Here is a 26,679-nt window from a genome sequence, read left to right on the forward strand (position 1 = left end):
CCATCATCAAACCCCTTCTCCCCCAAATTTATATTGCAGTCAGAAAAAGACATCACCTTTTCTAGAAGCCCCTTTTCCCTCCCGTGATTTCTCTAGCAATGGGATCGGAAATGCCGACAAAGATATTTTTATGCTAAGTATAATTAGATATTAGCTTAGGGTAATGCACTTTGATTAATTATGTGTAAAAGCCTTGAACCGAAGCTGGTTGGGCAAGAGAAGAAGCCCATTGGGTCAATAAGTAACTTATACAAACTCATGTTTACGCCCAACAGGCTTCACAATGGGCCTCGGACTATACCGTTTGCATTGCCATATCTGTGAAGGCAGGCTCTGTTGGATTACTGTACAATACAAGGCCCGCGGGTGTTCTATGAGTCAATTTTTTTTTTCTAATTATCACCTTTTTTTTTTAAGATTCTAATTATCACCTCTTTATCTAATTACAAATGTGATTCACGTGATTTTTTAAAATAATTATTAATTCCAACGTGACAAAGCGTTGATGGTTGGAAGTAATTTTTTTATGAATTAACGTGATAAAGTGTTTTTTTTTAATTTAAACCTTAAATCCTAAAAAATTATATATTTGTAAAATTAAATATTTAAACTTAATTCTTTGTATATATAATTTGATCCAAATTTATTTTAAATTAAATGTCTACTTTTACTTTGTTATGGTAAAACAAAATAAATTTGATCATTATTTATTATAATCTTATATGTAATATGTAATTAAATGTAATCAGGAGACAATATGTTTGATTAAATGTACAGATTTGAAAGGTAACCTTTGTTTATTCTGTTAATGAAATTCTTTACTTCTAAAAAAATGTAATTAAAATTTCAAAAAATAAGTTTTGAAAAACTCTAAACTCAAAATTTTGAAATTATGATAAAGTTGATTAAATTTGATTAAAAATGATAAAATGATGATTTAATTTGGGACAAAAAGAAATAATTATAAAACTTCAAAATAATAATACTAGCTAGTACCAGTAAATTTCAGCTAAGAGGAAAACAGTGGGAACATCCGAACCCGTGGAGAGATTGGTAAGAGCAGAAGTTAAACCGAATTTTCCAAGTACCGCATGGCATCGAAAGCCACAATTATTTATTGATCTGGAAAGTTCATTGGAGATAAGATCAGTTTGCACGCTTCCCAATTCAGCAATTCTGCGACAAAACAAACAAATCTCTCACGTCATCATCTTCAAGCTTTCCCCTCTCCATCGTTTATAAACTCTTTGGCAAATTGCCAAAATCCCATCGCCCTTTCGAGTTCCAACCCCCAACCTTCTAAAACAGGAAATTTGTACTCGAGCCCAGAAAAGGAAAAGAAAAAAACATGCAGCCTAATAACTCTCAAGTCAACCGACGCATTGCAACAATCTCGGCCCATCTCAACCCTCCCAATTATTCCCAGATGGAGGGTGGTTCGGGTTTGGGTCGAGCCAACTGCCGGGCCAAAGGTGGGTCAGCTGGGTTCAAGGTGGCAATTTTGGGAGCAGCGGGGGGAATAGGGCAGCCGTTAGCGATGTTGATGAAGATGAACCCTTTGGTTTCTGTTCTTCATCTTTATGATGTGGTTAATGCCCCTGGTGTTACCGCTGATATTAGCCACATGGACACTGGAGCTGTGGTATGTTAATGTTAATGTTTTCCCTTCATAAGAACATGCTTTTTGGCTTTTGAAATTCATTAAAGTTGTTTTTTTTTTTTTATTGGTGGTGGAATTGGTAGCCTGAGAGAATTTTTGGGTTGTCCAATTGAATTTGATGTTTTGGTTGGGAATTTGTTTAAGGATTTTAATAATGTTGTTTAATTTTTAGGTACGTGGATTTCTGGGGCAACAGCAATTGGAGGAGGCTCTTACAGGAATGGACCTTGTAATTATTCCAGCTGGAGTTCCCAGGAAACCTGGAATGACAAGGGATGATCTTTTCAACATCAATGCTGGAATTGTTAAGACTCTTTGCGAAGGAATAGCAAAGTGCTGTCCCAAAGCTATTGTCAATTTGATTAGTAATCCTGTTAATTCCACAGTACCAATTGCTGCAGAAGTTTTTAAGAAAGCTGGCACCTTTGATCCAAAGCGACTTTTGGGAGTCACAATGCTTGATGTTGTCAGAGCCAATACTTTTGTGGTAACTACAAATCTTGCCATTTATTTACTCTTCTTTGTTGTTGATTAGCCAACGCCAGGATTTCTTAGACAATGTTGGATAGGATTCTTCATCATTTTGCTCCATGTTGTCAGTGCCGATGCTTTTGTGGTGATTAAAAATCTTGCCATTGATGTATTCTTCTTTACTTTTGATTAGCCAATGCTGGATTTTGTTAGACAATGTTGGATAGGTTTCTTTCATCATCCTTTTTGTGCGGTATAGTGGAAATTATGTTACATTTGTGGTGAAGCTAATATTTTGTAACCTAGCTGTTATCACTGTTCAGTTCTGGTATTCAGTCATAATTTTTTGCCCCCATTATTTTGGTTTCTTTATAGGCGGAAGTGTTGGGTCTTGATCCACGGGAGGTTGATGTTCCTGTTGTTGGGGGGCATGCAGGGGTTACTATTTTACCTCTTCTATCTCAGGTTCAAAAGAACTTTTCAGACAATTACTTGCTCACTGTTTTGTATTTTAATGACTTTCTATGTAATAATCACTGTTCCCCTTATACAGGTTAAACCTCCATGTTCTTTCACCCAAAAAGAAATTGATTATCTGACAGATCGCATTCAGAATGGTGGTACAGAGGTTGTTGAGGTAAAGCTTATATCTTTTGATTTCAATACTAAGCAATCGGATAGCTTGAAACCACTGGGTGAACTAAAAGTAATCAAATCTTATGCATGTTTGATTTTGTTTGAGCACAAAAAGTGTTCCTAAAATATTAACACATCTAATAATTAGCATTTCAAGAAATGGTGGGTTTGCCGCAGAACAGTGGAAGATTTAGGCCAAATTTCTTGGAGCATGTGCATTTTCCTATCTTGTTAAATATGATGCAGAATTAGACAAGTTCTATAACTATCCAGCAATTGATATGTAGATACAGTACTAATTGCAGCCTGGTGTTGAGAATTACTGAAAAAGACTTGCGAAGGGGTAGAAAAGACTCTTGTTTGTGGACAACCTAGATCAGGTGGAAACAAAAACTCTGAAAAGGCAACTTTGTAGGATTTGTTAATTGGGCATGATGGAGTGATTCATGAGGAATTGTTTTGAATATCTGGTAAAAAGATGAATCTGGATTAAGTTTTATTTGATATAATGCAGCTGGCATTAAAATTTGCAGTGAGTTACACAAAAAACCCTACCCACATCATCTAATCCATGGTTGGGGTTTAACAATGAGGATGAATAGAGAGATCTTTGCATTTTTTATTTTCTTTATGGCTTCATAACTTACTATTAGTCATGATATTCTTCACTACTTTAAGGGGTTCGTCCAAAGGATAAGACAAAATATGAGCACACCACCATTTTACACTTGTAGAGCAAATCTAGCCGGCATATGTGCTTGATACTGCGGAATTTTTGCTGCTACACCAAGATCGGTGGACAATATGTTGATCAAGTTTAAGACATAATCAACCTGACTGTGCTACTGCCTACATATTCTCTTGGTTTGCTGAAGCTTTCCACTTAAATTGGTTTATGCTAGCATGTACCTTCATTCCTTGGGCTCTAAAAACTTATTTTACCTATTTGTTGCCATTATGATGTTTACATGCTGGAAACCTGTCAGTGACCTTACTGTGTAATTTCTTGCAGGCAAAGGCTGGTGCTGGGTCTGCAACATTATCAATGGTTAGTCATATATATTCTTTGTTTTTCTCAACCAATAAGTGCTCATATTTTGTCAAGTTTCCTATTTAGACATGATTCTAGCTGGTTGTTGCACAAATGTATAAACATAAATAAAAGTGCAGGCATATGCTGCGGTTAAATTTGCTGATGCATGCCTTCGTGGCTTAAGAGGAGATGCTGGCGTTGTTGAATGTGCATTTGTGGCCTCACATGTATGTTTTCTGAGTCCCTTTTTGGATTCACATCTCTTTTCCGTTTCTTCTTCCCCCTCTCTTTGTTTTTTTTATTTTCTTTTTCTTTTTTAGGTTTATAATAACTAATACTTTTCCTTTTCTAGGTGACTGAATTACCCTTCTTCGCATCCAAGGTAAGACTTGGTCGGTTCGGAGTTGAGGAAGTATACCCTCTTGGCCCACTAAATGAGTATGAGAGGTTTGTAATTTTCTTTGTTAGAGGACCTCCTTTTGAATTTTAATTCAAAATTCATTTGTCCCATATGCCATATTTATTTAAATTTAACATAAAAACGGAAATGATGATCAACAGGATTGGCTTGGAGAAGGCAAAGAAAGAACTTGCAGGTAGCATTCAGAAGGGCGTTTCCTTTGTCAAGAAATGAATAGGTGCTGATATCTTGGTTTCCCCTGAGAGTCAAGGAACACTACAGTTATACCTATTTTCTGACAACAAAAGTTCCTAGGAATAAGGGGTAAAACCCCTGTTTTGTTATACCAAAGCCCTGTGCCATGGGTTCCTGGATGTGAGCCAACCTCACAAATGTGGTGGGTCATGGTTAAAATTCATAATACATTAATGGTTTGTAAATTAGGAACGTCTGTTGCATTTTTTATTCTATCAATCAAAAGTTATGTTAAACCGACTCTCCTATTTACCTGACACGAAATGTTTGAGGCTTGAGCGTTTCCTGACATCTCCTTCCTACCTCGAAAGTGTTTTCTATGATTCTCATTGGTAATTTAGCTCTACCAAATCATAGGGAGTCGAGCTCAGTTGAAAGGAATAAACCTGTGGAAGCATTAATTCTGGTTAGCCTGTCTGCCTGGACTTGCAGCAATAAGCAAGCCTGCTGCGACGGGCCTCTCCTGCAATTTCAGGTACTCCTTCAGGCTTGCACTTCACCTTAGCGTCAACTGTCAATGATCTTTCTGCTTTGGTGGAACTAGATGTTTTTATCAGAGGTGGTAAAATGAACTTAAACTCGAAAACCGGAACATGATCAAATTTGAATTGACAAATAAGGAAAAGTTTAAATTGTGAAATTCAGAATGACTTGAATTTAAGATGGATTCAATTTAAAATTGTACGAATTGAAAATATAAAAAATAAAAATGTAATCACTAATTTTATTTTAACTTGAATACAAAGGACTTAAATCTAAAATAATTTCGAATTTTATGCCAAAAAAAATCCGAATTTATTGTGACTTGGAACTCAAAATGAATGGAACCCGTTATTTGTCACCTTCTGCTTTTACCCTTGGCGCACGACACTATCGCCCTATTTTGCGGGTTTCGTGTGGACTTGCTTCTTTACATTGCAAAGCTAAGAAGGTAAGCCATAAAGTCACTGGCGTGACTCCAGACTACAAACTGCGCTGATTTAGGGCCAGCATGCTGGCGGGGAAACTTATGTGTCAGAGTTTCCAAAATGATAAAATGATTCTACCAAATCAGCTAGCTCTTTACATGGGGTCGTATCTTGTTGCCACATTTCTGGCCCATTAGAGATTAAAAGCCCATCCCTTAACTAGGCCGAAAATCAATTCTCTCTGAACCATCGGCCTTTTTGGTTCCCAAATTGGGCCGAGTATTGGACATTAAATCTCTGCCAACGTAAAGCTTTGCCTTTTCACCAACATCAATGGAAAACGCTGCTTTTCTTCATTTCTTTATTTGGGAAACCAAGACAAAAGAAAAGATAATCATGGCCACGTGTGTGCCGGAAAATTTCTTTGACTCTCTGGTAGGTGGCACATGAAGATCACATGATACCATGTTGTGCTACTTTATTTTTCAAGCTTTGACTCTTAACCCATAGGCTTCCACTGTTATAAAATATAATTTTAAAAATAAATTTATTTTTGTACACAAAATTTATAATATTATCATTTATTTATTTAAATAATTAAAATTAATTAATTAGTATATAGAATAACGTTTTTAATTATAATACAACCAAAGGATAAGTTGAAGGATGAGGAATCCACAATTATAGCCCCGTGAAAACCTCACGTGATTGAAAAAGCTGTTTCCCTAAGTTTATCCGAACCCAAAGTTTTTCTTGACCCCACAGAGTTTCCATACATTTTGTTCATGCACATACCATAGCTTCATGAGATCTCTCTTTCATAAACAGATAACATTAATGTATTTTATGGATTACCTTTTCCAATCTTTCTACTGAAAAGCACAATGGGAGCAGGTTTCAAATACTAAACATACTTTTAATCAGTGGAGTGGACTTAGGTTAAAGGTTGCTTTAAATGAAATATATGATGTTGAAGCCCCATGTACATAGCCCCACAAATGGTTTTTTTTCTCTTCTTTTTTTGCTTCTCATTACACATGTTCAACTTTGTTGCTAAAAATACTGGACAAGTGAGTGCCAAAGTCCAACTTAGTGCAAAAGTTTATTATCTTTCAGTCTCCTTTTGCAGTCTTGTTGCTTACCAGGCTGCCATTTTCTCTTGTTGAATTTTCAAAAGTTATGAACATGAAAGGCCCTTGTCATGTCTATCCTTTTGTTTCTTTTCCCTACATCAATTCAGTGTCTCCCCCTCGACTTGTGTGTGTGTGTATATATATATATATTTTGCAGTGGAACAGTGTCTTAATTGATGGAAAAGTGGGAATGATATAATTTTTGGAGCAGTCCTTGATTGCTTTGGAATCCAGCCATCCATGCCAGAGGCATGTTTTCTCCATGCAGCTAGTCGTGTTTAGAGATTAAGAATTCAACTCTTTTGCTATTCATCCATATGACACCTAGAGCTAGCCATATGATCTTTCACTTGTCCAACAATCAATCCTAAGAGGGAATTTGTAAGTTCTTTCATTAAAGAGTCGACACAAAGCTATCGGTATAATTTGCTCGTGCATGTAAGACTGTGCATAGTTACCGAATGTTAAACTTAAATTCCACGGTCTCTTTATATTCTAAATTACTTAGGATGATAGCTTTTACTATGATTTTCAATTAACTTTTACTCTATATGTTTTTACTTTTTCATGAAAGCTTGGTGCTTCATTGGGTGAATTGAACATGTCCTTCTCCACTAGTGTCCTTTCTACCAACTCCAATGCCTTTCCTCCCAAATTTTGGATCATCCTGTCTCTCATCTTTATCTTGTTTATCATCTTTTTCTTTTTTGGTACATTGTATCTTCTTTTTACTTTTGTCTAACATATATAAAATATAAGGCACACTTTCAAGGAAAAGGCAGTGCCCCCCTGCTCATGGTCTTTTACAAGGTACAGAGAAACACTAAACAGGAAATCTCTTCACCAAAAATTCGAAAAATTAAACAGTGAAAAAAAATGAAGAAAGAAAAAAGAAGTGAAATTTTCTGCAACTTTGCTATACAAAGGGAACAATAATGTGAGTTGTCAAATCATGGACTGGCTTCCTCTGCCTAATATTATGAACAGCTGTCAATGACTCTCGTTTCCTTTAGCATGCATTTTCACAGCTCTTTTTTATTCAATTTTTGCAATATTACAAGGTTAGGTAGTGTACTAAATTTAGTCCATGATGGAAGGTTGAATTCATTAACTCTTTAAACCTATACAAAGGTAAAGGGGAAAAAAAAGAAAAAACTAGTAAGATTATAGCTTGCAAACAAATAACCTTTAAAATGCATAAGCACATAATGAAAGTCAATAAAGCACACTTAATTGTGAGTTTTGCTGTAGTCCAATTTAGGTATAAATATTATATATTGTATCTTTAATTAATAATTCACGAATATACTTATTAAATTAAAAATAATATTTTCTAACTTATAAAAAAAGATATCCGAACTTAATTCTTTGAATAAGAAATATAGATGTCCTAAGATAATAACATCTTTAGCTGATGGCCTTAACAGGTATCCACCAGGTAGAGGTAAAACCATGGTGAGTGACATTAAATTTACATGCGGCCATGGTACTGATGATACCCAAAAGTTTGGGGAAGTAACAGAAGCACAAATTACGAAAGAAAACAATAAATGAAAGCATGTGCCAAGAATGGTACCGTAATAAAAGATTGATACAAAGGTAGTATATATATCTGGAATTAATAAATGAAGCTGAACCCAACAATCCTAACTTCAAAATGAAGTGTGAAGTCAAAGAGATAAAGCAGATGAAAGGTGGGGTGCCACAAAGAAATATAAATTCCTTACCTACATTGTGGACTGCCCTTTCTTCCCTAATTTCAGCTTTTATTGCATGTACCAAATTTTCCGCCCAAAATCCCAAGGCCTCCAAGTGCCCCCAACATGAATTAATATGTACTTCTTTTCCCTTTGCTTGCCTCGCCATCATTAACATGCAACCTGAATAGGCCCACTCGTGTGTCCATAAATATAGAATCCGTCAACCACAGATATATAGAGGGAAATCATTAATTTCTCGTCAACAAATAGAACCGAAAAGATTACATTTTAATTCGATATAAATAATTTAGAGAATAGTAAATTTTAAGAGGAGCACTTAGGTAGCTTTCCCCTCTCCTTTCCGTAGTACAGGAAAAAAGTTTAGTTAAAGAATGAAAATACCCTACTTATTGGAAGTTTCCCTTTCGATGACGGGCAAATCAACATAAACATTGGATCCCATCAATTAAACAGCGACAGATTTTGTAGTAGTGGAATACTCTTGACTAATAAGCATATAATCACAGGAAAAATAGAGTTACATTGATTTGTTGGGTGGTCACCCTGCTAAATGAGAAAGAAATGCAAAAAAAGGAGATGGAGACAGGGAATTATTATTGGCAAACTTCCATTAAATAATTTTGAATTGTGATGGGGTAAAATTTAATTCAAGACCTATCATTGTAGAGGGAGGCAGTGGATTCCAATGTGAGAAAATAAAGACAAAGCTTGAAGATCTCATATGGTTGTAGCAAAAAGAAAGGCTGATTTGCTGAGAAAGAAAGGAAAAAAATATGACAAGTCCTTTTTTGCGTGGTTGGTGCCCCATGCTGGATGCATTTTTTCCTTTGAAAAAGTTGTTTGTCATTTAGGAGTATTCCATCTTTCTTATTTTGACCTTTTCCTTGTGTGTTTTTTTTTTTTCAATTTCGCATGTTCATCATTTGAAAAAGAAAAGAAATATAGACATCAAATATCCAATTTGAAGTCCCATTCACAAGAATCCTGAAACACATTCTGATTTCCACCTTATCACATTTACCTCATTTCGTTTTCCTCTCTTCCTAATGTTTTGTCCTTTCCTTTTGGGTTTTTTGAAAGGTTCCCTAGATCTCCATTTCTGAGTTCAACATCAATCATTGAGCAATGATCCATCATCTTCCATTGAATGTGCTTCATTGTTAAGGCTTCTAGTGACCAACCATAACATTAGGAAATTCTCTTTTTTCCTTCCCTAACTTCAGAATTCTATGTAACTTATTAATGAATTGGGAAACGAGAAAGTGTAAACCTGATGCCATTCTTCGGAAAGAACCCATGTTTAGGTATCAATCAAATTATATAGTATTAAGAATCTTTGGATCAACTATCATCTATTACGTTAAATGTAAAAATATTTATATAACTAATTAATATCTTAATGAGTGTCCTGACATAAAAAAAGAAAAGAAAAACAAACAGAAGGTAAAAAATTGTTGCTATTATCAAGTGACATAATGAGTAGGTGGGATTAGGTTTTGAACATTGATGTCCACTTACTAAGCTGCCAATTATTTAGTGACTACCCTACATTCAATGTGCTAATTGCCTAATTCAATCCAGACCGACAGTAAGCTCTCTCCTTGAATAGATATCTACAGAAAAACCCCTTTTTTTTCACTATTTTTTCCCCTTTAATTTTACTTCTAGGAAGATCTATGGAAGTACCAGTATACTTTATTAGTTAGTTTTCTGTCTTCTCTTCTGTTTTCCCTTCATTATTTGACCTTCACCTGTCAGTAAACCTATTAGAGAGGGGACCATGTGTTCACACATTTATGTAAACATGAGGGAAAAAAATAAAACTAAAATTAAATGTTGTAAAATGACTCAGGCAAAAGCACATGCATGAGAGGATATGGAAGATAAAATTCTTAAACACATTACTAAAACCGAAATTATTGGCAAAGGAATTGTTTACATTATCAATTCAAGAGGTAGATTATAGCCAAAATCCCACCAAACTTGCCACAAATGGTGAAAGCTTTTTAAAATTTTAGCCATCTTGGATTAAGGCAAGGGGGCCGGGAGTGGGGCAGATGAAGTCACACCCTACTATCAGAAATCGAAGTCCTTCGACTTCATGTCATTGGGTGGGTCTCAGTGTTAGAAAAAAAGGGTCATCCCTTTGGACAAAGACATTGTGAACAGTTATAGTGATAGGTGAATATATATTATTGGAGTACCCAATACTAAAAACACCATAAATAATCAACTCTTTTTTTTTTTTTAGCATTATTCCACTTACCAACCAGAAAATTGAAGAGAGATATTTAGGGAGGAGAGGAATTGAAGAGTACTTTTTTGAACTAATTTGAACAACAATCAGGGATATATCAATATGATGAAAACCTCCTTCAGAAGGAAAAGAAATGGACCAGTGAAACTTAATAGATAGACATTGCTAAGAAGATTTGAACCATTCCCCAGGTAAAAAAAAAAAAGGAGAATCTATTGTGCTTTTCAGCATTTGAAGCAACCTATGAAATATGAATGAGAGCAGAAAAGTACTTTCTGATTGATTGAAAATAAAAGATTTTATTATATATCAAACTTTATGTCAAAAGAAAAAAGGGATATCAAACTTGACCTGACTCCCTGGTGAACAAACCAATCAGCCCGTGCAAAACCCAGAAAAATAAAGGTGAATGAATTCCTCTTTTCGTTTTTAAATTTTTCAGCTGATCATATAAAATAGTAGAGGAAAGATCAACTACATCAGAAAAGAGAATATAATGTCAGAATTATTTTACAATAAAATATTTTAAGACCCAACTTTCAACTCGAATTCAAGGCTACATGAGTATACATGGTGGTGAGGAATAGTAAGGCTCTGTCCAAGAAGGAAAAATACAAAACTAGTGGAGTATATTTATTCTGCACAGTTTGCATAGTGGATAGCAATATTTTGGTACAAATTACAGGGGTATATGATCATTCCATTCCAGGTGCCTGAGTTTTCACTTTGCAGACTCCAATACAAAGTGGGCAATTAAATGTAATAAAATTCAGAAACATAAAAAATTAATCCCATCAATCAAAAAAGCTCCGGAAAACGAAAAATGCCATCCCAATCTTCTCCATGCTTGTTACTTGGATTGGACGTTCCACGTCACTGATGAAATATACGTACAATCAACCATAAATAAATTTAGCCCACTTTGGGTGGAATCATACAAAACTCCAACATGGGCACCGCACATCCTAGCCATACGGATAATCGCCAAACACAAGTAGGTACAAGCAACCGCTACCAAACAGGGACGTCGTGTTTTGTCATCGTCCTATAAAAGAACCATATCATATGATATGAATGTTCATGTAACTTTAAGATTGAACATTTTCTGTTTTTTAGGGTTCATAAATATTCCAGATTGGTAGATTGTTTTTAATCTTTGAATTAGGAGTTTCAGATGTGGATATAGAAATCCGAAAGAAACAAATTATAGCTAAGAGACAAAATTTGATATAAAATGGCCTTATTATAAGCTAGGATGATTTTTATTCTATTAATGGGTTTTTTTTTCGTTGGTGATTTTGTTTACGAAGAATCTCTCCGATTCAAGAATCAGAGTCCAACAACCAAAAGGACAATCCCTCCCTTACTCAAATTTTGCATTTGCATGTGAATTCAACTTGCATGGCATGTGACGGAAGCCTCAAAATGGGGTCCAGCTGGAAAGGCCACCATTCCCTTTGCCTCCAAAACCAGAGACCGAAAAATGTTTAAACCCTCATGGTCCCCCTGCTATTGCCACACCAAAGCCTTGTTTATGGCGGGTGAGAAACTAAGAATCTAGACTTGTAAGTTCGAAGTGAGCTTATGCATGTAAAAGGATCCATCCCTGCTTCTGTTAAAGGGAAAACAAGCACTCATTTCACTTGATCAATTGATTCAGAAAAAAAAAAAAAAAAAGGATCCTCAAAAAGAGCCAGAAAGCCCAGAGTCAGAAAAGCCGACGAGTTCACTCTCCACCAGAGGAAATCTATTGGCCATGGGTCTGGGTAAGTGAGCGCCACTGCTTTCATCTGTTACTGTGTGCCCCTCGACTTTACGGGCTATTATTAATCTGCATTGAACCATATAATACACGATTTTGGGTCTCTTTCAATGTTTCACTCTCGTTTGTCAGAAACACTCCTTCAAAAACACTGACTCATTTTCCCTTGATGTTTACACTGAGGCTTTGAGTTGTGCAGGGCTAGAACAGTTAACAGACGTGCCATAAACAGATAGCAGAAGGGTGAAGCAGCGGCATTTGCAGCCAGTACAGCATGATGAAGACAAAAGCTTTTATAATAAAATACCCCCCACCAATCCTACTGTACAAAATTAAAAAGGATAAAAAAAAAACCCTTCAAACGTTTAAACACCTTAAAGTTAGAGAAAAACCCCCCAAAAGATAAATAAAAGAACACAAAGTAGTAACTAGCACAATTCATGAAATTTAGAGCACAAGCCAATCCCTCCAAACAAAAAACAACTTTAAATGCTAAGAAGATCAGGCGGTGGTGATTTAGGTGCTGGAGGCTGTTGCTGGTCTTTCTGGTCCTTTGTTGTTGCATTAGGAGAGTCTAAACTTGTTCCTGGGGATGGTAATGATTCTGTGACTGTGGAATCTCCCTGCTTTGAGTTGGGTGGTTTTGGGAGTTCTGTTAGAATTTGAACCACTTCCCTCATTGTTGGTCTCTCTACAGCTTGTTCTTCAACACAGAGCATCGCTACATAGAATACGTGCATCACCTCATGGAGAGGCACTGATGGGAGTCTTGGATCAAGGATTTTTAGAACCCCTTCCTTGTTTGAATCTGTCATTTTTCGAACCCATTGAACTATGTCTACACCATCGCCAAATTCACCCACTGGTTTTCTGCCACTAACAAGTTCTAAGAGGACTACACCAAAACTGTACACATCACTCTTCTCATCTACCTTAAGCGTGTAGGCATATTCTGCAAAAAAAATGACGATGAAATTCTAAGTCAAACAACAGGAAGAGCCCAGTATGAACTTCAATGTAGCACAGTTAAATGGCTGTTGATTTTTTAACTTTGAGCAGATTAGTAAAGACGATTACAGTAGATCATTTGAAACAAGCAGCTAGAAATAACAAATTTAAGTTTGTTTTGATTGTTTCTCAATTGTGGACAAGAGGTTTAGTTGGTCAAACTTAACTAGATTGATGTACTTTCAAAGCTGCCTATACTGATTGAAAAGAAGAAAATATTTAACTTCCCTAAAGACAATTTCGGAGCACCAAATCATGCTAACAAGAACCACAAAGTCAAACAAAGTACACAAGAAATTATTGGTAGGTATTAATGCATGATCCTAACCCAAATCATAACAAGAGTCAAAAAGTTCGCTTGGAAAACATGAGTTTTTGAACATTTTTTTTTTAAAAAAAAGAGAGACAAATATAAGAAAACTAGTACAAATTTCAAGAGACAAAAACAGAAAAAAATCAAAATTCATCGATTTTAGAGATTGATTATACCTGGAGCGATGTATCCGTATGAACCAGCTATAGCAGACATGCATTCAGATGTGCCTGAATCTTGCAGAAATTTGGCAAGGCCAAAATCAGCAACATGTGCTTCAAAATCACAGTCAAGGAGGATATTGTTGGATTTCACATCTCGATGGACTATCAAAGGGGAGCAATCATGATGAAGGTAGCAGAGCCCCTTAGCAGCCTCAACTGCGATCTTATATCTCGTATCCCAGTGCAAATGACCCCCTTTTTTGCCATGAAGAACCTCTCCTAAACTCCCATTCGGCATATACTCATAGACCAAAAGATTTGTCTCATGATTTGAGCAAAAACCCAACAGTCTCACAATGTGCCTGTGCCTAATCCTCCCCAGAGTCTGTATCTCAGCATTGAATCCATGATCATGAGAAGATCCTCGGCTCATTGCCGGTAACCTTTTAACTGCAACCTGATCACCATTAGGCATAGCTCCCTTGTACACAATCCCAGCACCTCCTTTTCCAATAATGTTATCCTCCTTCAAACAATCCAAAACATCATCACAGGTAAAATCCAAGCGCTGGAAAGCAGTTAACTTCCACGAGCGAGACTCACTGGCCTTCTTCAAAGATCTTGCTTTGATTATAGCCGCGACTGCAAACAAAATCGAGCACACAAGCAACCCAATAACAAGCAAAAGCTTCAAAGAAGCTGAGAGTCCACCTTTGACATGAGTTTGATGAGTTCCATTAGCAACCCCATCTTTACAAGGCCCCAAATAAGGGCCGCATAGTTCAGGATTCCCCAAAAATGAGGTGTAGTTAAAGTAACTAAACTGACCAGTGCCCGGAACCAAACCAGAAAGATTGTTATATGAGAAATCAACTGAAGTTAAACTTTGCATAGTAGCTATTGATGAAGGAATGCTACCAATAAGATGATTTCTTGACAGATTCAGGTAGTTTAATATCCTCATACCTGTGATCTCAGTCGGAATCTCACCGGAAAGCTCGTTTCGACTAAGATCAACAAACGTTAACAGCTTGCATTTGCTAATTTCCGGGGCAATCGTACCTGAAAACTTGTTATGACTAAAATCCATCTTTGAAAGTTGTTGTAACTTCCCAATCTCAGCTGGGATTCGACCCGAAAACTTGTTCCCGTCAAGAAGAAGCTTCTGAACACCTGAAAAGTTACCGACACTAGCCGGCAAAGTCCCCGAAAGCTTATTGTTTGATAAACTAATTTGCCCAAGATTCGCCGAAATGGAAGATTCAGTGACAGGAAACTCCCCGGTTAAATAGTTATCTTGCAATTCAACTTGAGTAAGCTTAGGTAACCCGAAAAGGCCTTTCGGAATTGATCCGTTGAGAAAATTTTCCCCCATTCGAATGCGACTGAGTGACTCACATTTCCCCAACGATTCCGGAATTGGACCAAACAAGAAATTCCCCAAAGTAATCAACGTATGCAACGTGTTGCCGGAACACATATCCAGCGGCAAAGTCCCCGTTAACTTATTCGACGAAAGATCTAGAAGCTGAAGCTTCTTATTACTTCCCAGCTGCTGAGGAATACTTCCCGTGAAGTTATTTTCCCATAACTGTAGAACCTCCAACTCAGGCAACTCACCAATGAACTCGGGAATCTGTCCATGAAGCTTGTTTCTGAAGAGATTTAGAAGTGTCAAGTTTTTGAGGTTGGCGAAACTCTCTGGTATCTCTCCGGCGAGCATATTGTTCGATAAATCCATTGATTTCAAGCTTTTTAAGGTTCCCAGCTCGGGAGTTAAGGAACCGGAGAGTGCATTGACTTGGAGGAACAACGTGTCGAGCTTCTGTAACTTGCCAATTTCTGGAGGTATTTCGCCGGATAACATGCAGTTAGCAGCGTCAAAACGAACGAGTTCGGACAAGTTTCCGATCTCCGGAGGCAAACCACCTTCAAAACTATTGTAATAACCAATGTATAACTGCTGCAACTTTGTCAAGTTACCGATTTCCGGTGGAATTTTACCATCGAGTTCGTTACCCGAAACAGCTAAATATTCTAGAAACTCCCAGCGGCCGTAACTTGACGGGATCTGACCGCTAAAAAAGTTTCCTCCCAAATGTAAGTGGAGTAAATTGGGAAGCTCAGTGACGGAAATCGGTAACTCTCCCGTCATGTTGTTGTTGTATAAATCGAGGACTTGGAGATTTTTGAGTTGGGAAAGTTGAGAAGGGAAAGAGCCATTGAAAACATTGTTGGATAGGTTGAAGTAACGGAGAGAGGAAAGGGCGGCGAGTTCCGTCGGGATTGGACCGGAAATCTGGTTGGCTGCGAGGGAAAGGCTTTGGAGGAAACGGAGGTGGGAAAAGGAAGGGGAAAGAGTTCCGGACAGGTTGAAGTTAGATAGGTCGATGGATGTCACGTGACGACCGGTATAGTCGCACGCGACTCCGGTGAATGAGCAGAAGCGCGTAGTTGCATTCCAGTTGGAGAGATAAGATTCAGGGTCGTCGGTAAAGGAGGATTTAACGGCGAGAAGCGCGCGAAATTCCGAGACGGGTCGTGCGGCGGAGGAGTGGGAAATGGGGAGGAGAAGAAAGAGAAGGAGGAGGAGCAGCCTCATTTTGCTCTATTTTTTTTTTTTTTTGGGTTTTTTTTCTTTTCTTTTCTCTCCCTGTAATGGATATTGGGAGGAATGGGAGGGAAAGGAGATAGGGTGGGGAGTGAAAAGAGAGTGAGGTGAGGTCAGTGAAGGTGATGCGAGGAAGTGTGATTTTATTCTGTTTTTTTTTTTTTAATGTATTATTATTATTATTATTTGTTTTTTTTTAGTTAAGGTAAAGCTCGTATTTGAACAATATGGGGGGAATTTTCATAATTGCCAAAAGGTTTCATTTATTTTCATTTTGGACTGTTGTTGTTGGGTTAATTCTATTTATCCCTCTTTTCATTGAGGAAAAAATTACGACTGAGTTGGCTTGCTTTTGTAATTTTGTTAAATTCGGGAGGCACAATGTTAAAAGTTCGTTAAAGTTGAAAACCATAATCAAAGGAGAAATTTCTCCTTTAATTGAATGGTCCAAAAAAAAAAAGCAAGTTATTTTTTTCCCCCAAACTTGTTGAAATTATTTCAATCATGTCACCCAAAATAGAAACAAAATTACTAGTATTAAAGGAAACGATAAGAGGAGAAAAAAGTATGTTGGCTGAATTTTACTATTTTAGTCAGCCAGCTAATAAGAGTTAGCATATACTAAGAAAGTAAAAATTAGACGAATGAACCGTTGATGAGTGGGTAAAAAGATTTGCCTCCAAGTTGAAATAAAATGGGTTCTCTTGTGAAGATGAATAATCTAATTTTTTATTTTTTTTAGGTGACCAGAACTTGAGAAGTTAAAAGAAGAAAAGATGGGATTGGAGAAGGGTTCCCAAATCAATCAAAATTTGGAAAATTGTTTGGTGTGATCCATTATTATTTATTATGTTTTTATTTTATATATATATATATAGTTCATTCTATTTTCTTTTTTTTGTATTTCTTTTAACATAATGATTTGTAGTTGTTGCATTGATTTGCAGCAGTATGAAAATTTTGGCATTATTCGTAGACGGGTTTCATATTTCTAGTAGAGGCAATATATGTAGACTAGCTGTGTGTGGGGGGGTTGACCTTCTTACATTGTGGCATTTATTGTTCAATTAATTTCACAAACTGGTAACTTCATTCCATCATATGTTACTGCAGATTTTAATATTGTCTCCTTTCTCTGTTTCTATTTTTGAGTGTTGGGGGTTATTTTTTTTTTATGCTGATTGAAATCGTCTAATTATTGTCTGACTCTGACTACACTCGATGCTAAAATGTGTAGTATTAGTAACAGTGAAAAGGAAAAGAGCTTTACTAAATGAGATGGCTCACTGGTATTTGTTCCAGGGTCAAGAGACTGCTATTTTGTTTTCTAGCAGATTGATTACAGTGCAATGACCCAGGAATCAGGATCATCATAATTCATAAGCAAAGAACTGAATCACTGCACCAAAAAATAAAAATAAAAACAAAGAAAACATGTGGATTAGTGATAATTAATGGAGGAGATGACCAAAAATTCTCTACCCTAAAAGAATGGGTCCCAGTTGGCGTCTGATGCAACCTCAAAGGATGAACCGTAAGACACCCGAAAACCAAATGACTACAAACGGAAGAAGGGTCCCATATGACCCTTACACTGTTAGCTACTAACTGTGACCATAGAAACCAAATATACAACAAATAAAAAAGTACCCATCATCCTCATCATCCTCATCATCATTTCTTTTTAACCCACCATATCCTCTCCCAATCGCAGCCAGTATTTTCTTGACTACGTTGTAGAATCTAAAGAGGAAGAAGAAGAAAATCTGAAAGATGGGGAAAAAAGGAAGGATGGGGGAAAAAATGATTTACAATTATTAAACAGTAATAATTTTGCTGGGGAGGTGGTAAAGAAAGTTGGTCAAATTTTGTTGACTGACAATGGAGAGAGACACGAGAAGTGGTGTCTTCGTGAAAACCCATTTCCCTGTCCCTCTTTGCTATTAGTATCATTTAGTAGGAGTATCACTTTTTTGTCTCCTTAACCGGTTGGCATAATTACCATCACCGTGTTGTGAAATTTCGGGATTACCCTCAACTAGGCCTCTGGTAAAGACAGGGGACCCCGCTAAAGGGACACCCTAGGGAGGAAGATGGTCCAAAAACAGGGAAGAAAACACAAAAGCGAGCTTGATTGCCCATGGCCAGAAAATGACCAAACGGTCCTTACACGCCAGGGGAAAAGCGACACTATAATGGGGGGGGGGGGGGGGGGGGGGGGGGTGCCGGGGGAATGGTGTCCATTGAAAGGGACTATAATACCCCTTTCTTGCCTCGTGGATATCAGTGACTTTTTAAAACAACCAAGTGTCCCTTTCAGGGTGTCCAACAGCTCATGTGGTTCAAAGGGTATTGTAGTGATTTTATCTATCTGTGCAGCCAGCAAAGTTTTTCTTTATATAAGTTCTTTTTGCTTTTTGAATTTGGCCTTATCTGTTTTGGCTCTTATTCAACTCCAACCTCGTTGATCAAAGATTCAAAACCAATGATCTAATGGCACCCAACGATTCCTGAGTAAGATTAGGCACACTGCCACCACTGCAGTTTCAAGTAAACTGCAGCCTTGCAGGTTTAATTAAAGGGGCTGTTAAACCTTCTTTATTATTGCTCATTTTAAATAATAATTATCTAACAAAATCATTACACCAATTGATCAGTTTCTTTTGTTTTAATGTTTTCCTATACATCTACACTCATTGAACTTAAAACTACATAACCAAAGATAATCTTATATCTTTCCATAAAATTTATCAATTTACATTAAAATTCAAATTCAAGTCTCAAATTCTAATCACTGAATTATATTTCTAAATTATTGAGATAATTAATTAAGAAAATTCTTAATCTTAATTTGGTTTATGATTTATATGGCATTTTGGGTTTTTAGAAAAAAGTGTGATAGGTATTTATATTTCAAAATCAGAACCTTGGTTGCTCAACTTTTATATAACTTCATACAAGTAAGAGGGAAGATTTGGAAGGTTGGCTGGTAGGATTGGGTGTGGGTGGGGGGTTTAATATATATATATTTGGGAGTTCATTGGGAGTGTAGTTGGGGACGGGGGGGAGTGGGTGGGGGGAGATTCGCTGGTTTTATCTTCTTTTTTCAAACACCCTTTCACTAAGTACTAGAAGCTTTGGGCTAAGATAAAAATATCACCAAGCCCAAAGCTCTTCCAACCCAGAAAACACGTTATATCTATCACTATTTTATGCCTTGAATGGTGTTCCTTCTGTCCCCCTCGCCCCGTTTGGACTTCTCTTCTCTCCTTTCCATGGAAAAAACATGAAGAGTTTGGCTCGGCTTTCACTTTCTTCTTGCTTTGGGAGAGTGAAGCAGGCTCCAAGATTATCTTCTTTTACCCTCCACTAATGCCTTGATATAAGACAACTAATAGTGTACGTGCTTTATCTAGGGCAAACAAAGCCTACTTAATTTTCTTCATTTCAAAAAGTTTTTTATGGTTTGTTAGGAATGTGAGTGTTGTACACGACATGACATGAAAAGTTTAAAATACTTAAACTTCCATCTAATTTAATCTTTTTTCTTATGCATTCTATAACTTTTGTGCTTAAAATAATGTATCTGTGTACTTATATTCAATAGAAAAATAGAAACAGATAATGGTTATAGTGAATCCCGATTTCTTCTTTAATTTTTAACACTTGGACAATCTGATTTTTCTGTTAATAACAATTTCTGGACATTTAATTTCTTATATGAGCAATTGATTGCTAAACACTTTAGCATTCTTTTACAATAATCAATCCCATTATCCTTTTTCTGATTTCCATAATTGTAACTTGCACGTTGAGACCAATAATTGATTTGCCATCTTGTAAATTGGGCCTAATAAATTCTTCATTTCTTGCCATTCTTCTTTAATGGAGAAGTGATTTTGAGGCCAAAATATGGGGACACCTCCATATGAATCTAGAAGCAGCAAAAAACATATGTAATAAGGGATAATTACGTGAAGGGATGATGACAAGCACTAAACCATCTCAGCCTGCAAAAGCCAATTTCCTTTGTCTGCCTCATCTTTTTCTTCATTGTTTGTGGGAATAAAAATAAATAAATCTCACCTTCAACTTTTGTTCTGACTCTGATACATTTGTTGCTACTAACTCCTTCCCCACCTTGTCATTAATACCCCATTGTTATCTATATATATATATATATGTTCACATCCAAGACAATGGACCGGAACATCTATGATTTGATGTATAAATAACATAAAATGTTTTCATTACTCTTCCTAACGATATGTGACATAAAGCTATTAGTGGACTATCATTTCCCTTCATCTTTAAATTTTCCTTTTCTTTTTTTTTTTTTTTCTGTCTTCTTACCCTTGGGAGTTGGGGAGAGTGACCGAGGAGAGGTGGGAGTTGCGTGTGGGGTAAAGTTTCATTTCTTGGTTTGCTTCACTATACTTTACTGATTTGAAATTGTCATATTTTTGGAACCCAGATTTCCTTGATGTGTCAGCCCGATGCTCGCAACTTTTGGGTGGTTTTTTTTTTTTTGGAAACCAAAATTGCAAGGTGCTTTGTCAAAATAAAAGTTACAAAGTGTGCGTTAAAATATAAATTTGACTTAGATCTATTACTCTGTGTAATTATTTTGTTTTGGTTTTGTTGTAAGCCAATAATAAGCCAAAATCATTGTTCTATTTGCAAGCTTTCTTAAGATGAGGAATTCTTTTTTTTCAAATTAATTTCAAGTAGTTGGGACGGTGAGAATTTAATCCAAGTTTATTACAAGCTATTATTACCACCAAAACACCTAATTATCAGTAAGGGAATCTGGCATCTTGGGTTACACATGGAATTTAAGGTTTCTTATCCAATGGAATTCAAATTCAAAAAGCTTCATTTCCATGAGTGGTACTCATAACCTGTGTATATAAGTTTAATTTGAATGATAATTGCTTGGTCATGATCAAGAATCCTCACAGCCTTAAGAAAGGCTGTGCAGTCTTTAAATATTAAAATAATGATCTACACCATAAACACTATTCTTTTTTCAGATATATGATTTTCATATGACCCATGAAAGATACCGGCTCTCACAATTTGAAATCACAAGCATCATATTTTTGTAGGATGTGTTTGCATTTTATTAGAGAGCTTGTTACATAAACCATATAAAATGAAATGATTCCGTTTTAACCTGGGGGAGGAAGCTTCTTATTCTCCAATTAATTTGATTAGCAGTTCAGATCTCACTGTCATTGGATTTGCTACAGTCCCTGCAAAAGTTTCGAAAGGCTGCACTGGTGATCTGGGATTGGTCGTCAAAATTGCAAGAGACCCATTTGACCTGACGTTAGAATCGTTGAATTAATCACACCACTTTTAGTGTAAACGACGCAGTTGAGAAAGATAAGGGTGGTCCATAAAACAGCTTGAAGGGATTAATATGGGACCAAGCTTATCCTCTTGCAATCGTGGCCCAATCAGTGTGTGGGCTTCTAAACGAGCTTCTGCTACCTTTTTTAACTAACTAATAAGGTGCTGGGATACCCTCCAAAATTGAATTGGAAGCAATCAAAGCAGTGAAGTATAGGTTATTATTTTCAACAGTTCTCGTTTATTTAAATGCAGTTTTATATGCATGTCTTGATATGTGGGAGGTTCAACACTGAAGAGTTCACTGAATTTGTTTCTGCTGCGTCTGGGATCTGGAGCAATGCATTAATGCGGTAGGAAATTGACAAGTAACAAGACAACGGCGTTTCAGCAGGTTTGTTTTTTACCTTACAGCTCGAGTCGTTTTCAGCTTGTCTTGCTTAACTTGTATCGTTTTGGTCAAGTGGGCACCAGTCCTTGTTACTGCTGTTCCATTTGCAGGTTTTGACACCCTGGATAACCATTTGCTCCTTAGTGGAATAAGTGAACCATAAGAAAGAAAATGAAAAATGAAATCTCACAAGTGGGTTATTTCCCTTTGACTGGTTGGCTTACCAAATTTACATGGGGCATTGTTTGGAATGGTTTTTCACACATTTAGACTACTACTCTTTCGACTGATAATGATATATCAAACATGCCTCTGTTAATCTGTTTCAAACAGAAAGGCATGCATGTCCTTTTTGTACGAAGAGTCACAAGTCAGAACCCATCTGTTAGCATCTAGACTTAAATCCCAGATCTCAATCGTTTTTCACAGGAGATACATTTCATTCTTTATTTCAGATGAAGCTGAAATTTTTACTTGACAGTTCAAAATCTGTATTTGTCAACCGACACCTTATTACCAAGATGTCCAAAATGATTTTTTGTATTTGTTAATGGATGTAACTTCCTAGGTAAACAGTTATAGTCTACCTAATGGAAGTGACAAGAGCAAAAACAGACCAGGCAAAAAGTGAAAAAGAACAATTACGCACCAAAAGGAACTACTGTTTTTTGCATGCTTAGAAAACATGTACACTGAGAAAATCAGGTATAATTGCATTAGGAATCAGGAGTCGGGATTCTGAGAAGCAGCAAGAAACAGAGCACCAGCTCCAGAGCCACCATGAGCATGTTCAATTATTATGTTGCCTGAGAGCTCATCCCCAAGCATTTCCCAAACACTGCTGTGAAGATAATTTCTGAAGATTCTGTAGTGCTCATAAAGCCCGCCTTCTATTGTAATAACACTCCTTCTGTTGGCTATTCTCCCAAGCTTCTTTGTAATGGCCACAATGCCTGCTCCAGCCAGACGGGCTCCGCGTTCTGTTACGATGTCACATACCTCTGCAACAATTTCTCTTGCCATTTCTGTAGAATTGGTGATCTGAGGTTGATGAAATGTCAGAGTTAAAAGAAGAGAAATTTCCACTTTTAATCAGTTTGAAAATCTAACATCTTGGTTTCAAGAATGAGAGTAGTAGTATACAGAGTACTTAGGAATTGATTAATTTCAATTTGGTGACATAGAAAAGATCCTTAACATTCAATAGTAGGATTCATTTTAAGCTTTCAAGGACATGTCCAACATAAATGCATTCAATATTTTTTTTTCTAAATTTTTCCTTTTATTTAGAGCGTTATACCCTATATCCATGTTCACTTTAATATGTGATTGACATTGACATACGTGGCGTACAATCTGATGGAATCCAACATGAGGAACAAAACCTTACCCCAAATATTTCCTTGAGTTTTTCATGCACAACTTCACGATCTTCTGATGTATCTTGATGCATTGCAGCCATATCTGGCGGTCTGAGGAGGAACAATTAGGTCAGGTATTAAAGATTCGGTTGACGTGTCTGTGATGCAATCCTGATCTATCATGACCACCGAATGGACAATTCTTTTTAATGATTATTTTTTTCCTTTTACTATTATTCTGTACTCAAATAAGATGCAACTAAGCAGGAAATCATGCGCTTAGGTTAAACTTATTGTAAGCTTGTGTGCCTTAGCAGGTAAGGAATCGCAAATTTTAGAGGTACAATTTCACCAAACAGGGCTGCTTCCTGGGCCAACCATGACTCTTATTACAATTTCTTCGAATGTATATTGCCAATTAAATGATTATCTCAAATTAGTTTGGACTCAAATAAGATCTAATTAAGCAGGCAATGTTGCATTTAGATTAAAATTATTTGAAGCTGTGTACCTTAGCAGGTAGGGAATCAGAAGTTTTGGAGGTACAGTTTCACCAAACAGGGCCGTTTCCTTTGCCATCTTAGCTAAAACTCTTCTTACAATTTCTCCCAAATACATTCCTGAAATCAGCTTTTCGAAGATCTGAGATAAAACAAGTAAAATCAAATAGAGAAAAATTATGTATTTCTATTTGAGACGCATAATTATGTTCCATAGTACTCATTTACTATTTAATAATCTTGCATGCTTTTTATCAGTAACTGTCTATGATTTTAATAACTAGCGTTATAATTTCCCTTTTAACCTTGTTCTAAAAAACACAACTCAATGGATGAGTAGTCATACAATTAGAGTTGCCTTACCCGGCTACCAGGATTCGAACTTTCAGCATCTAAAGAAGCATCAAACTGAGTTATAGGAAGTTGGCAGGAATTGAAGTTTCCCCAGTCGATGCTAATAACCTATGAATGAAACACGCACAAACGTCAAATTTATATTCACTTACAAAGGAAAACGAGTAGCATATATTTATAAATATATATATATAGCAGTGACATACTATCTCGCCTGAATTTGGCAATAATGAGCCGCGCCATCTGGGGCCTGATTGGGCTGTATCTACGTAAGCAGCATTTGTGCCCATTCCTAAGCAAATTGCAGCCACACTTTCCTTATTATAGTATCTAGCACCAGCTAAATCTCCAACAGTGTCATCAACCTGCTCAATATCTTAGCTCAAACATACTCCTATCTACTAGGATAACAAGAGTAACTAACGCAAGCAAATGAAAGATGCTTACTAATGCATGAACACGCATATTTACGCCGTGTTTTTCCAGAGCTTGATTGATTTCGCTGACCAGTTCCTTTCCTCCCTGATTACATGGTTAGATTAATAAATATTAGTCTTATAGCTATGGAAGGTTGTGAATTCATGTTAACCATGTTACCAAGCAAAATAGGATAAGATAAACCTTAACTATGTCGTCAGCAGAGAAATTTTTCCATTTAATAGCAGCGCCAGAGGTGGCTGCAGCTTGGTTCGCTGCATATGACAAGGTAAACCCCAGTTTCTTGTCATTTGCTGCTGTTTCATCATTGTTCTCGGGATGAGCCGAGATAAATTTTGATAGCTCCACGGCTATGATATCGTATAATTCCTGAAGATTAAAACTTAATCGATAAGAATAACTGTTCAAATAATCACAAAAATTTGGAAGCAATAACAACAACATGCTCAACCTTCTACTTATGATCAATCTTCAAGTTCATTATGTCGAACAATTCTATTTCTTTTGGCAATTTACTTTATCAGAAACGTGGTAAGGAAGTTTTTTAATTGACAGAAGGATTTCGCAAAGGAAAATATTATTTCATTCAATAGATGGTAAGGTGTGTTACATGTAGTAAATTTCTTTATCAATCTCATTACATACTAAAAATTTTCTTTTCTGAAACAACTACCAATCTCTCACCCGGTTATTCGTACGACTATATAGTTTATGATAATCAAGACAATCAGCTACACCAAAACCACACCTGTGAAGTTCCCAGCATGACATTTGAGGGAAGAGAAATCTCCTCTTTATAGAAATCAGAAATAGGCTCATTTTTGCCTCCAAGCCTCGCACACACCATCAAAAAATCCGTTCCTCTCAAGTTCACCCCATAATACATTCCCTGCTCATTCCTGCTACCAAGGCAACAGCTCCAATACAACATCAACATATGCTATAAAACAATTACCAACTATCTATATTTGAAGATTGAATTTACCCCGTGGGAAGAGGAGAGACGTAGGAAACAAGCATGTTGAGGCAACTTCTTGCTTCATCTGAAGAAAGTGAGGCTTCCATATCAGATACCATGGCATTAGCCACTTCCCATAACTTGGGGACCGGAGTTGCACATTCCCTTGCAAATTTACGGATAATTTGTTGACATTTCTTCCATTGTCGGTCCTTTTTTTGCTTCCAATATTGCCTCACCAGAGTCACCACCACCACAACTGTTGCAGCTGTCGTGGTCACTACTGCAAGCGCCACCTCTTTCTTCATCTTTCTCTTGGTTAGATCACTATTGGGTAACAGAAACACCTTTTTCTTTGTAGTTTATAATTAATCTTCTTTTTCTTTTCCCTTGTTGATAAGGTATATTAACAGAAATCCGTGTATTCAGTAGAGAAGAACGAGTATCCAGGGCGGGAAGTTCATGGTTGTGCTAGTTGAGATATAGGCAGCAAATGTCCAAAGATCCAAGCCCAAGTTAACGGGAAAAAAAACTCTTAGGGCTCCCAGCCTCAGCCTTTGTTTGGGCATAAGAAAAGTTCATGGGATCCACTTCCAAGAAAAGAGAGGCTTGTGCCAGTAATATCATTTAGGTCTGCATTTTCGTCAAAGCAGTGCAATGGTGGCCCAACTAGACCAACAATGGATTTGATTTTCTGCGACCCAATATAGAGCTGTCATATTTCTATTTAACAATTATGTTAATTTAGGCTAGTAAATATGTGGCAAATTGTATAAAATAATTTTCCTAAAAAATTATATGGTGGCAACTTTTTACCTTTCTTTTATTTAATTTCCTAATTAAAGGACTTCCACGTTAAAGAGAGATGGAAGGGGGAAAATGCGAAGAAAATTGGAAAAGAGGTAATGTGATCGCATATTGAATGCGTAGAAAATTGTCGTTGGATTTTCTAACAAAGAATAAGACATGAAATGAAAAACTTCGTCATTT

General features: G+C 36.6%; 3 protein-coding genes across 3 annotated transcripts; 1 reads left to right on the forward strand and 2 right to left on the reverse strand.

Moving 5' to 3' along the window:
* Nucleotides 1–1,148: 1,148 nt before the first annotated feature.
* On the forward strand, nucleotides 1,149–4,695 carry PMDH1 (peroxisomal NAD-malate dehydrogenase 1). Its single transcript, XM_007047595.3, has 8 exons — nucleotides 1,149–1,642; nucleotides 1,833–2,147; nucleotides 2,507–2,596; nucleotides 2,685–2,768; nucleotides 3,780–3,815; nucleotides 3,938–4,027; nucleotides 4,153–4,247; nucleotides 4,362–4,695. The coding sequence occupies exons 1-8, from the start codon at nucleotides 1,349–1,351 to the stop codon at nucleotides 4,432–4,434; spliced, it is 1,077 nt and encodes a 358-aa protein (XP_007047657.1). The 5' UTR covers nucleotides 1,149–1,348; the 3' UTR covers nucleotides 4,435–4,695.
* A 7,732-nt stretch (nucleotides 4,696–12,427) lies between these two features.
* LOC18611374 (uncharacterized) lies at nucleotides 12,428–16,454 on the reverse strand. Its single transcript, XM_018128036.2, has 2 exons — nucleotides 13,734–16,454; nucleotides 12,428–13,188 (listed from the first exon to the last, which is right to left on the reverse strand). The coding sequence occupies exons 1-2, from the start codon at nucleotides 16,321–16,323 to the stop codon at nucleotides 12,722–12,724; spliced, it is 3,057 nt and encodes a 1,018-aa protein (XP_017983525.2). The 5' UTR covers nucleotides 16,324–16,454; the 3' UTR covers nucleotides 12,428–12,721.
* A 5,637-nt stretch (nucleotides 16,455–22,091) lies between these two features.
* Nucleotides 22,092–26,072, reverse strand: HKL3 (hexokinase-like 3). Its single transcript, XM_018115807.2, has 9 exons — nucleotides 25,717–26,072; nucleotides 25,480–25,630; nucleotides 24,921–25,100; nucleotides 24,741–24,815; nucleotides 24,500–24,658; nucleotides 24,303–24,401; nucleotides 23,951–24,081; nucleotides 23,469–23,550; nucleotides 22,092–23,119 (listed from the first exon to the last, which is right to left on the reverse strand). The coding sequence occupies exons 1-9, from the start codon at nucleotides 25,995–25,997 to the stop codon at nucleotides 22,802–22,804; spliced, it is 1,476 nt and encodes a 491-aa protein (XP_017971296.2). The 5' UTR covers nucleotides 25,998–26,072; the 3' UTR covers nucleotides 22,092–22,801.
* Nucleotides 26,073–26,679: the final 607 nt, after the last annotated feature.

This window comes from Theobroma cacao, chromosome 1 (genome assembly GCF_053813885.1).
Source record: "Theobroma cacao isolate CCN51 chromosome 1, ASM5381388v1, whole genome shotgun sequence".
In the NCBI taxonomy this organism is placed as follows: Eukaryota; Viridiplantae; Streptophyta; class Magnoliopsida; order Malvales; family Malvaceae; genus Theobroma; species Theobroma cacao.